Here is a 12656-nt window from a genome sequence, read left to right as displayed (position 1 = left end):
TACTCATTTAGCGTCTTGAAACAGTCTCGCAGATGGTAGAGGTGGTTCTCGGAATGAAGCGATTTGACCAGCATGTCGTCGATGTAAACTTCCATAGTGTCGCCAAGCTTGTCAGCGAACATTCGGTTGACTAGACGCTGGTAAGTTTCCCCTGCGTTCTTCAGGCCGAAAGGCATGACTTTGTAGCAGTACGTCCCCCTATCCGTTATGAAGGCCGTCTTCTCACGATCGTCTGGGTGCATCAGAATTTGGTTGTACCCCGAGAAGGCATCCATAAATGTTAAGAGTTCGTTACCGGCCGTTGATTCTACCGAGCGATCATGTGAAGGAGCGGGTAGCTGTCCTTGGGACATGCTTTGTTTAGATCGGTGAAGTCGACGTAAATACACCACTTCCCGTTCTTTTTCTTTACCACGACGGGATTGGCTAGCCATTTCAGATACCATACCTCGATGATGAAGCCTGCGTCGAGCACCCTTTCGACCTCCTCGTTCACAGCTTTAGACCGCTCTGGTCCGAGCTTCCGTCTTTTTTTGTCGGATAGGCTTGAACGTCGGGTCAACGTTCAACTCGTGAGAGGTCACTGCATGGTCTATTCCCTTCATATCAGAAGTTGTCCATGCGAAAGTCGAAGCGTTCGTTTTGAGGAAGGAGATGATTTGTGATTGCATTTCATCGGAGAGAAAGGCTCTGACGCGCACGGCCTTTGACGGGTCAGTTTCATCAATGCGGACTTCCCGGATTTCCTCCTTCTGGGGATAGATCTTATGAATTGGCTTGGCGACTGAGTTGACGAGAGAAGTTGACTGTTGTAGCTTGACTGCGGCGATAAACAGCTCCCTCGTGGCTCGCTGGTCTCCACGGATCGTCTGTGTTGTTCTGTCCATCCCAGGGAATTTAATATACTGGTGATAAGTTGAGGGAATGGCTTTCATGGAGTGCAATCATGGGGTGCTGAGGATAGCGTTGTAAGGCGCTTTTGCTCGAATGACGGAGAACTTAATGGGCGAGAGAGAATTCCTTCCACTCGTCGCCGGTTCTTCGGTCGTTCCTCATCGGTGGACTCATCCTCGAGGTTAAGGTTGTGATGTGCCTCAGTCCGAGGAACCCGACCATCAGGAAGATCAGGACATTCCAACCGAGGTTCATCATCCCAGCCAAACCGATCAGCAAGGCCGAGCTGTGTACCGGATCTATCCACAGATGGACGGAAAGGAGCTTACACTGGATCCTCGACCTATCAACCGAACTGACCGTACCGGATCGTCTCTCTCCCGGACAACTTGCCAATCTCAGACTGGCGGTCAAGCCAGAAGCAACTTGGGCCGAGCCGAACAAGGAACAGGACGCGACTTCTCTCTACTCGCCCATTTGGAACATACCGGCCATATGGACGAACTGATCGATCAGTTTGATCAGTTTATGCACTTTGATCATCCGAATCTCTCTAAGGCACAGATTCTTCATCTTTCAAAAGACTTAGGACGTTTGTGGTCAAAGATGGCTCGGAAGACGGACAAGTCGGTACAGACGGACCAGCCCGCGACAGTACTGATCCTTACCGCGGTTCAGCCAGCCTGACACAAGCCAGCCGAAGGATCACTTTGACCAGTCCGCAAATTGAAGAGTCTTTTTCTTATGTCTTTCAAAATTCTAGTCAATTGTCTTTAATTTTATTTGTCTTTCAAACTTCTAGTCAAGTTGTCTCTTTGTCTCCTACTTGTACTATAAATAAGTGTTCTTTCTCATTAATAAGATCAGATCATTTTGGATTAAGTTTCTGAGTTTATACTATTTGTTCTCTTTAGAACTTGTTGTCGATTGTCTTAGTGAGTCATATCCGAGCAATTCACTTCTCAACTAGTTGGTCTTGTGTGTCATATCAAGCAACCAGTTCGAGTTCTTCCTTGGCGGACTTGTGAGTCATATCAAGCGCCCTTGAAGCCGGAAATATCAAGGGAACTTCCGCAACCCTTGTGTGACCCTTCACTCCATCAGTTCTCCTTTCCGGAGTTCGTATCCAAACGAATCCAGTCGAGGGCAATCCGATCGTAGGGTCCTTCAAGTGGTATCAGAGCCACTCGTCTGGTATTCTCTATCTCGATCCATCTTCTCATCTTCCATTTCTTCTAAACACTTCTTCATCTGTCTATCTTGAATCCGGGCCCCTCATTACCATCCACTTATAAAAAAAAAAACAAGCAAGATCCGTTTTAAAAAAAAAAAAAAAAAAAGAGAAAAGAGTTTGCTTAGTGGATTGGTGGTGGAAGAGGAAGCCTGCTGGCTGAGGAGAAATCCAGCCTTTGAGGAGGTTAAAACGGATTCCTTTAAAAACAAAACTCTTTTCTTTCTCTCTTTTAAAACTCCTGTGTGTTTTGCTTGAGTTTGGCCATCCAGATTCCGAGATCTGTTCTTCTTAGAACTTTGAGTAAAACTTGAGTGATCACTTTAAAAATCGAGAGAAACACGTGTGTGGGTGAGGTACAAACACTTGAGAGTGTGAAGTTTTAATCCTAACGTTTTGTGTTTAAAAAATTTCAGCAACCATGAGTGGCAACGAAGATCAAAACCGTCCCGGAAATTCAGTTGCTGGACTGTCTAATCTTCAGATGCGAGCTTTGAATGATTCTTTTACTAACCTTATAAATACAGGTCTAGAGCAGATCCATCAAAGGCTTGACGAACTGCAAGTAAGCCAGCCCCATCCTAGATCGGGAGCAAGAACCAATCAGCCGCGAAGGAACGCCCGGTCAGATGATGAGTCCCATGATGAGTACGCCCAAGAGGATGAGGTCAGATCCGCTTACCGGCCAAGAAGAGGTCATAGAACTCGAAACCCAGGTGATGTCAATCCATTTGCTAGAAACAATCGTACTGATGATTGCTTGAACGGATTGAAATTGAAAATTCCACCTTTCGATGGTAAAAACGATCCTGATGCTTTTCTTGAGTGGGAAAGAAAAATCGAGCATGTCTTTGATTGTCAAAACTATTCTGAACTTAGAAAAAGTAAGGCTTGCTGCCACTGAATTCTCTGGCTATGCTATTAACTGGTATGATCAAGTGTTGACCCACAGGAGGAGAACAGGTGAACGGCCGATTGAGACTTGGGATGAGCTTACCTTGTTGATGAGTAAACGATTCGTGCCAGCCCATTATCACCGCGATCTCCACCAGAAGCTAAGGCGTTTGCTTCAAGGAACCAAATCTGTGGAAGACTATTACCAAGAGATGGAAGTTTTGATGATCAAGACGGACACGGATGAACCTTTGGACGCCACTATGGCTCGCTTTCTTTCAGGCCTCAACCGTGACATCCAAGATCGTATGGATCTTCAAGAGTATGGAAGTGTGGAACAGATGCTACACAAAGCCATCTTGATCGAGCAACAACTCAAGAGAAGGAGTTTCTCAAAACCGGCCACTACTCCTAAGCCGACCTACTCTCCTAAACCGGCCTATGCTCCTAAGCCAAGCTATCAAACCAAAGGTAAGTCGCCTGTCACAACACATACTGCTTTTAAAACTGATGTTTCTACTCGTGATGACATAGGAAAGGCAGTAGACACTTCAAGCCGAGCAAGAGACATTAGATGTTTCAAATGTCAAGGGCTAGGACATTATGCCAAGAACTGTCCAAACCAGCGTGTGATGATTCTCATGGAAAATGGTGAAGTTGAGTCCGAGGATGAACAAGAAGACAAGGAGGATCTTGGTCCCATCTTTGATGAGGAAGAGGAATCCTTTGACTACCCACATCACGGACCATTGCTCGTTACTAGGAAGGTTTGGAACGATCCCATCTTCGATGAGACGGATGGCCACGCGAACGGCTACACGAACAATGACCTTGACCCGACCTTTGATCTGGATTCTGAGCCGATCTTTGATGAGGAAGATAGCTTTGACTATCCAGCTCACGGACCAGTACTGGTCACTAGACGTTCCTTGAGTGTTCAGCCCAAAACCAATGAAAAAGAACAAAGGGAGAATCTCTTTCATTCTCGTTGTTTAATCTCTGAAAAAGTTTGTTCTTTGATCATTGATGGTGGGAGTTGTACTAATGTTGCTAGTGATACTCTTGTCAGGAAACTAGGTCTAGCTACTCGACCTCTTTCTCGTCCTTTCAGGTTGGAATGGCTCAATGAAACTGGTGAACAGTATGTTAAGGAGCAAGTCACGATCCCTCTCACCATTGGACGTTATGAAGACGAGATTGTGTGCAACGTTCTTCCCATGGATGCTTGTCATGTCCTGTTGGGACGTCCATGGCAGTTTGATAAAAGAACCGTCCATGATGGTTACACAAACAAGCACTCCTTTGACCATAAAGGAAAGAAGATCACGCTTGTACCTCTCTCGCCCTTGGAAGTCCATCAAGACCAGCTCCAACTCAAAAAGAACCGTGAACAAGAGTCCAAACCGGACAAACCTGAGTCATCAATCTGGAACTCCAACTTCTTTATCAAGCAAAGTCAGGTTAAGAAGTCTCTTTACTCTCAAAATCCCTTTCTTTTACTTGTGTACAAAAAATCTCTGATGGCTTCTACTTCTTCTACCCTTGCACCAGAAGTTCCGAGTGATTTGCTAGATGTTTTGCAGGAATTTTCTGATGTCTTTCCAGATAAGAACCCAAAGGGTTTGCCACCAGTGCGAGGAATTGAACATCAGATTGACTTTGTTCCGGGTGCATCTCTACCTAACCGGCCAGCTTACAGAACCAATCCGGTGGAGACCAAGGAACTCGAGAAATAAATTGGAGACCTTATGGAGAAAGGTTACATCAGGGAAAGCCTCAGTCCTTGTGCCGTAGCAGTTCTACTTGTCCCCAAAAAGGATGGATCATGGCGCATGTGTGTGGACTGCCATGCCATCAACAACATTACGGTAAAGTATAGGCATCCCATTCCTAGACTAGACGACATGCTTGATGAACTTTACGGTTCATTTGTCTTTTCTAAAATAGATTTGAAAAGTGGCTATCACCAAATCCGTATAAAAGAAGGAGATGAATGGAAAACTGCATTTAAAACAAAGCTAGGATTGTATGAATGGTTGGTCATGCCATTTGGTCTTACTAATGCAACTAGCACTTTCATGCGCTTGATGAACCATATCTTGAGAGCTTTCATTGGTCATTTTGTGGTAGTTTACTTTGATGATATTCTTGTTTACAGCAAGAACATGGATGAACATAAGAAACACTTGAAATCTGTCCTTGAAGTTCTTAGAAAGGAACATTTGTTTGCTAACCTTGGAAAGTGTTCTTTTGGCACAGATCATGTGGTGTTCTTAGGTTTTGTTGTAGGTGCTGAAGGACTTAGAGTGGACGAGGAGAAAATCAAAGCCATCCGAGACTGGCCAAGTCCAACGAACGTGAGTGAAGTAAGGAGCTTCCACGGCCTTGCCGGATTCTATCGACGGTTCGTCCAAGACTTCAGTACCATAGCGGCCCCATTGACCGAAGTCATTAAAAAGAATGTTGGGTTCAAATGGGAACAAGCTCAAGAAGAAGCCTTCCAAATTCTTAAAGGGAAGTTGACTAATGCCCCTTTACTTGTTCTTCCTGACTTTTCTAAAACATTTGAGATCGAATGTGATGCCTCTGATGTTGGTATTGGTGCAGTCTTAATGCAGGATAGGAACCCCATTGCTTACTTCAGTGAGAGGCTTGGTGGCGCCACACTCAACTACCCAACTTATGATCAAGAGCTGTATGCTTTGGTAAGAGCCCTCCAAACGTGGCAACACTATCTTTGGCCTAAGGAGTTCGTTATCCACACGGATCACCAGTCTCTGAAACACCTTAAGGGCCAACAGAAGTTGAACAAGAGGCATGCCCGCTGGGTTGAGTTCATTTAGACATTTCCTTATGTCATCAAATACAAGCAAGGTAAGGAAAACGTTGTGGCTGATGCCTTGTCCCGAAGGTATACTCTTCTTTCGGCCCTCGAAACAAAACTTCTTGGTTTTGAATTTATCAAAGACTTGTATGCTTCTGATCCGGATTTTAAAGAAATTTTTAACAAGTGTTCCAGAGTGGCTTACGGCAAATACTATCGAAATTCTGGTTTTCTTTTCTATGATAACCGTTTGTGTGTGCCCCAATGTTCTTTGAGGGAGTTGTTTCTCAGGGAATCTCATGGAGGAGGTCTTATGGGACACTTTGGAATCAAGAAGACATACAAGCCCGTGTATGATCATTTCTATTGGCCTAGCTTGATGAAGGATGTTGAGAGAATTTGTGGCCGATGTGTGGTGTGCAAGAAGTCTAAAGCCAAGGCATCCAATCATGGTTTGTACTCGGCCTTACCCATTCCTTCTCATCCTTGGATTGATATTTCGATGGATTTTGTTCTTGGTTTGCCTAGAACTAAGAATGGCCGAGACTCTATCTTTGTGGTTGTAGATAGATTTTCGAAAATGGCTCACTTTATTCCTTGCCATAAAACTGATGATGCTGTACAAGTTGCTGATCTGTTCTTTAGGGAAATTGTGAGATTGCATGGAATGCCTAAGACCATTGTTTCTGATCGTGATGCTAAGTTTCTTAGTTATTTTTGGAAAACTTTGTGGTCTAAGTTAGGAACGAGATTGATGTTTTCCACAACTTGTCATCCGCAAACTGATGGTCAAACTGAAGTTGTAAATCGAACTTTGTCTGCTTTGCTTAGATCTTTGGTCAAGAAAAATCTTAAGTCTTGGGAAGATTGCTTGCCTCATGTTGAGTTTGCTTATAATCATGCTATGCATTCAGCTACAAAGTTCTCTCCTTTTGAAGTTGTTTATGGTTTTAATCCCTTATCTTCACTTGATCTTTTACCTTTGCCTTTGAGTGAAAGAGTTAGTACAGATGGTAAAAGAAGGGCGGACACCATCAAAAAGCTTCATGAACATGTTCGAGTCAACATTGAAACCAAAACCGAGGGTTACAAAAGATATGCCAACAAGAAGCGAAAGGAGTTGGTTTTCAAAGAAGGTGACTTGGTTTGGGTTCATTTGAGGAAGGAACGATTCCCGGAAGAAAGAAAGTCCAAACTTATGCCTAGAGTCGATGGTCCATTCCAGATTCTTAGGAAGATCAATGATAATGCTTACCAGCTTGACTTGGAAGGTAAGTATGATATCTCTTCAAGTTTTAATGTTGCTGATCTATCTCCTTTTCTTGTAGATGATCCAGATTTGTGGACAAATCCTTTTGAAGAGGGAGGGAATGATGTGCCTCAGTCCGAGGAACCCGACCATCAGTAAGATCAGGACATTCCAACCGAGGTTCATCATCCCAGCCGAACCGATCAGCAAGGCCGAGCTGTGTACCGGATCGATCCACGGATGGACGGAAAGGAGCTTAGACTGGATCCTCGACCTATCAACCGAACTGACAGTACCGGATCGTCTCTCTCCCGGACAACTCGTCAATCTCAGACTGACGGTTAAGCCAGAAGCAACTTGGGCCGAGCTGAACAAGGAACATGACGCGACTTCTCTCTACTCGCCCATTTGGAACATACCGGCCATATGGACGAACTGATCGATGGACGAACTGATCGATCAGTTTGATCAGTTTATGCAACTTTGATCATCCGAATCTCTCTAAGGCACAGATTCTTCATCTTTCAGAAGACTTAGGACGTTTGTGGTCAAAGATGGTTCGGAAGACGAACAATTCGGTACAGACGGACCAGCCCGCGACAGTACTGATCCTTACCGCGGTTCAGCCAGCCGGACACAAGCCAGCCTAAGGATCACTTTGACCAGTCCACAAATTGAAGAGTCTTTTTCGTATGTCTTTCAAAATTCTAGTCAATTGTCTTTAATTTTATTTGTCTTTCAAACTTCTAGTCAAGTTGTCTCTTTGTCTCCTACTTGTACTATGAATAAGTGTTCTTTCTCATTAACAATATTAGATCATTTTGGATTAAGTTTCTGAGTTTATACTATTTGTTCTCTTTAGAACTTGTTGTCGATTGTCTTGGTGAGTCATATCCGAGCAATTCACTTCTCAACTAGTTGGTCTTGTGTGTCATATCAAGCAACCAGTTCAAGTTCTTCCTTGGCGGACTTGTGAGTCATATCAAGCACCCTTGAAGCCGGAAATATCAAGGGAACTTCCGCAACCCTTGTGCGACCCTTCACTCCATCAGTTCTCCTTTCCGGAGTTCATATCCAAACGAATCCAGTCGAGGGCAATCCGATCTTAGGGTCCTTCAGGTTGGTCATGGGAGCTTTCTCGGGGCTGGGTCTTTCTTCGTTTTGAGGAGCCCTGGCTTGAGACTTCTGAGTTTTCTTTTCTTTGTTCTTGCTCCAGCTTTTATTGTTCTTCGGCTTCTGCGGGGGAGACTCTATCTCGATTTTACCACTTTCGACCGACTCGAGGAAATGTCAATAAAGAACCTTGCAATCCTTCGTGTCGTGTGACTTGACCTTGTGATACGAGCACCACTTGTTAGGCTCGGCAGCGTTTGAACTCGTTGGTTCGGAGGAGCTGGATGACTTATGTGCGGAGTCTCGGTCCCAGTGATTCCATACCTTCTCTCACACGACAACTGCGGAGCCCGGGGGTTCTTCTTCGTCCATGTCGTTCATGTAACCCCTTTTCTGGTTCGGTTTTCCTCTCGAAGAATGCTGGCGAGGTTCCTGACGGGTGTCGTTCGTTCGGGCGAGTGTTTGTTCTCCCGCCGCTTTTTTTTCCGCCTTCGCCCTGGTATATTCTTCCATACGGATAAAGTTGTTGGATCGGGCGATAGCTTCTGGCACGGATCTCGTCGGGTGCCGGTAGAGGTCGGATCGAAACGGTGATTTAATATGGAGGGTGTTCATCAACGATTCCACAGCTATGTGGTCTCGTACATCGACCTTTGAGACGACGGATTTAAACTTCTCCATGAAATCCTGGAGGCTCTGCCCATTAGCGTGATTGAGATTCCAGAGGTCTGTGGCGGTAGCTTCCTGACGAGTAAACATGATATGTTCTTGAGGAAGGCCGTCGAGAGATCGTGAAAGCAGTTGACTGAGTTCTTTTGGAGGCCGGTGAACCAGTTAACGGCCGGTCCATCACGGGTTTCGACGAAAAGCTGGCAAAAGCCGGCGTCTTTCTCTTCGTCGGAGAGGTTTGCGCGTCGCATCGCGATGTTGAAGGATGTGACGTGGGCGGAGGGGTCAGAAACGCCATCGAAGGTCGGAAGACGGAGCTTTTCCATATTTCGGAGTCGAACCCCCGTTATTTTTTCTGTGAACGGCATCCGGAGAGATTCTGCGAGGACACGCTCGATTTACGGAGCAGACATCGTTACATTGTGAATCTTAGAGTTGATATCGAGCACTCATTGCTTTAACGTGGCGAGTTCGTTTATGGTCTGGGCATCAAGGCCTCCACGGGTTTGAGCCGTATCGCCGTCGTTCATATCTTGGTCTTCAGCATGTGCCGGTGTCGCGCCGGTCGCTCGATCTGTATTAAACAGATGTCTTCGGTACTGCGCCAGAAAGGAAACCGGAGCTCGGAAAGCTTGCCGGGAAAGTACAATATGGCGAGAGAATAAAGGTAAAACCCTAATCTAGCCGCCAAGTATGTGTGAGTGATTTCGGATCCTCTTTACGTCGCACCCTTCTCTCCTTATATAGCCGATTTGGTGCTCTTTCGTGACCTTGCTCGCGTCGCCTTCGTGGGCTTTTAACTCGTTGGGCCGAAAAGTCCACGTTGCTTCGAGGAGCCGTCGAGCTGGATGCTTTTAGTCGACCTGCGATCGACCAAAAGCACTCTCGCGTCGCGCCGAGGGATCGGCGCTCCAAGCCATCAACCCGAGCTGTCGCTATGTCTTATACGGGCCGGACCGTCTATTCTTCGGGCCTTGAGGGATGGTCGAATTCATCCCCTACAATTACTGTGGATATAAATCTGAGCTTAGTAACAACAACTATCTGGTTGATGTTAGCCTGTTTAAAAACATTGAATTTACTTTCAAAGAAAATATTTGAATTAACATCTAAAGACACCAGTACAACAAAAGACGAGACATACACGTTAGAGCATCTCTAATGTATGCCTCTATATTTTTTTCTAAAATAGAGATCTCTATTATAGAGATGGATTTGCTTCAATGTATAATTCTATAATAGAGTTCTTCTATTTTAGAGGAAAATATAGAGGAATATTACTTTTTACCTCTATATTTAAAAGTGAAAATAGCACATCTATATTTTTCTCTATAAATAGAAAAACTCTATTATAGAGGCATACATTGGAGCAAATTCACCTCTATAATAGAGATTCTCTATTTTAGAAGAAAATATAAAGATGAAAATAGAGGTGGGTTGGAGATGGTCGTAGGACAAAGAGACTCGAGAGACAAAAAAAAACATTAATGAAACCTTTTCTGAAGTTAAATCTACTTATTTTGTTTAGGACGTTTCTTCATCTCATAAGATGTTTCTCCGCTATGACCAAGTACAGACTTCCTCTTCCCACCCACACGACAATTCGCATCTTTAGTCGGAGAAAACTCAACTTCTACATCTTCATCAACCGGAACTCCGAAACATTGCATCTCCTTGAGAACAACCCGAAGCTTACTCGCTTCGCGTATAGCAAAATTTTTCATCTTACGCTCAATCAATCCTTCAACATACTTGAATAAACCACCTTTCACTCCATCGTTCCTACAATAAGCAAGAACAGCTTCTTCTTGGGAAATATTGGTGTCTACATTAAATACAGAAACTGGCCAGTACTTATCCTGGAGACCGACACTATCATCCTGCAGAGCTTTCTTGAGCTCAGAGCTATATTCAGCCAACTGAGCGTTAAACGCTCTGATCATAGCCGATTCTGCCACTGTCCTCCCTTGCGAAATGGCTCGTCTTTTTAGCTTCTCGGTACGTTGTACTTCGACAATAGCTTCAGTACCTGTTCTAGTTTTCATCCACTCGCAAACTTCGTAGATGTGAAGTAGATTCATTTCATGGCTTTGAGGACAAATCCCTAAGGAATATGCCTTGGATAACACACTATCGCGTACATCTTTGTAAGGGATCGTTGTTAGGACTTGTACGTGCTTAACCATTCGGGTTGGTGTCAGAAAGAAGCTGAGCAAATCGGAAAGCATAAAGCTGTCAACTTGTACATGGTTCTGGCGTAGCGGCTCTAAGCATTCTAGAAGCTTCTGAAAGTTATCTGCATCAGTTTTGAACATAGCTTTGAACGTGGCATGAAGCTTGTTCTGTTGACGATTTGCAGAAGCCATGTCGACACTTTTGTAGATAGAAACGTTATAAAACACAGTTAAATAAAGGAACTAGGCATGTGCAGTACCATTCAATCAATGACCGCCTTTATTACTTTTATTTAAGCACGCTGCTCCGATTTCCCATCAGGCATACGAAAAGACGGTGTGATTCAATTTCTTTTCTTCTTGTAACTTGAATTGTCCATTAAAAGTAAAAATGTGATTTGTGTATTTAGCCAATCAATAAAATGTAGAAATAGAATAAGAAGAATATGAAAAAAGTCCATTAGATGGGAAATGTGTGCACGTGGCTCCGGTTACTTAATCGGGAGATCATGGAAAAAAATTAAACTTGGAAAATAATAAAAAAAATTTGGAGAAAAAAAAAATTTTAGTTAGTGCAAAATGATTTAGTTGTACGAATGGATAATTTATGGAATAGCAAAATATAAATATATTAATCAAAATATTTTTATATTATTTAATTTATTATAAAAAAATATATAATATTAATAATTAAAAATTAGAAAAAAATATGAAAATAAATAAACATATCAATTGATTTCTTATTATAATTATTTGATTATTTTCATTATGTTTTAATAATAGGAAGTGGTCTGGTATAAAGGAGATTGGTTCTCTGCTGCAACTCCAAAGTATTATGTTCACTTGGTTGGCTACTAAGGATCAACGGTCAACAGGTGACAGAGTTCTCAAGTTGAATCCTCAAGTGGATGCTTCTTGCTTGCTTTGCCATGAACATCTAGAATCCCGTGACCGTTAGGAAATACGCGGTCAAATTTTGCGGTAAACCAGAATTTATGGGAACGGAAAAAGAGCATACACATAAAATTGTTAACAGAGTTCGGCCAATGTTGCCTACGTCTCCGGACCTGCTACGGATCTTTTATTATCAACCCGGAAAATTTTTACAAGCTCTCAACTCACACCCCGATCCCAAATACACTTAAAAAATTACTCGTAATTTTTTTAAGAAGATTTTTTGTGAATTTTTTTTTCTCTCCTTCTCTTCTTCTCTTTCTTTGTTCTCTCTGTGTTTTCTTGATTTGGGATGCTTTGCTCTTCACCTTACGTTGAGTATTTATAGCAGAAGCTTGGACATGTGAAAGCCATAATTATTGACAAAATGGCCTCCTCTTTCACCGTCCAACTTCACCGTCCATCACCGGCCAACACAAAAAAAAAAAAACGCGTTTCTTTGACTTACAATCTCCCACTTGAAGACTGATTTCAATCTGTCTTAACACCTTGATCAATGTCGCAGGTCTTCTCAGTTTGTTACTCCAACAAGCCAACTAAGGTTGCACACAACCTCAGCTTATCACATGGCATGACCTTCGTCAACATGTCTGTCGGATTCTTGCTTCGTGGGATCTTCTCAAGCACCAACATTTCATCTTTCAACGCTGATCT

At 43.4% G+C, this 12656-nt stretch overlaps 1 protein-coding gene across 1 annotated transcript; it reads right to left on the bottom strand.

The window, feature by feature from the left end:
- Positions 1 to 10385: 10385 nt before the first annotated feature.
- On the bottom strand, positions 10386 to 10919 carry LOC106344832. Its single transcript, XM_013784136.1, has one exon. The coding sequence runs from the start codon at positions 10917 to 10919 to the stop codon at positions 10386 to 10388; it is 534 nt and encodes a 177-aa protein (XP_013639590.1).
- Between the last annotated feature and the right edge of the window lie 1737 nt (positions 10920 to 12656).

This window comes from Brassica oleracea, chromosome C5 (assembly GCF_000695525.1).
Source record: "Brassica oleracea var. oleracea cultivar TO1000 chromosome C5, BOL, whole genome shotgun sequence".
In the NCBI taxonomy this organism is placed as follows: Eukaryota; Viridiplantae; Streptophyta; class Magnoliopsida; order Brassicales; family Brassicaceae; genus Brassica; species Brassica oleracea.
The sequence above is the reverse complement of the archived record's forward strand: the minus strand, read 5'-3'. Positions and strand labels throughout refer to the sequence as shown.

Bases quoted from the DNA above. Each gene is read 5' to 3' on its own strand.
- LOC106344832 (XM_013784136.1), bottom strand. From the start codon at position 10,919: ATGAAAACTAGAACAGGTACTGAAGCTATTGTCGAAGTACAACGTACC.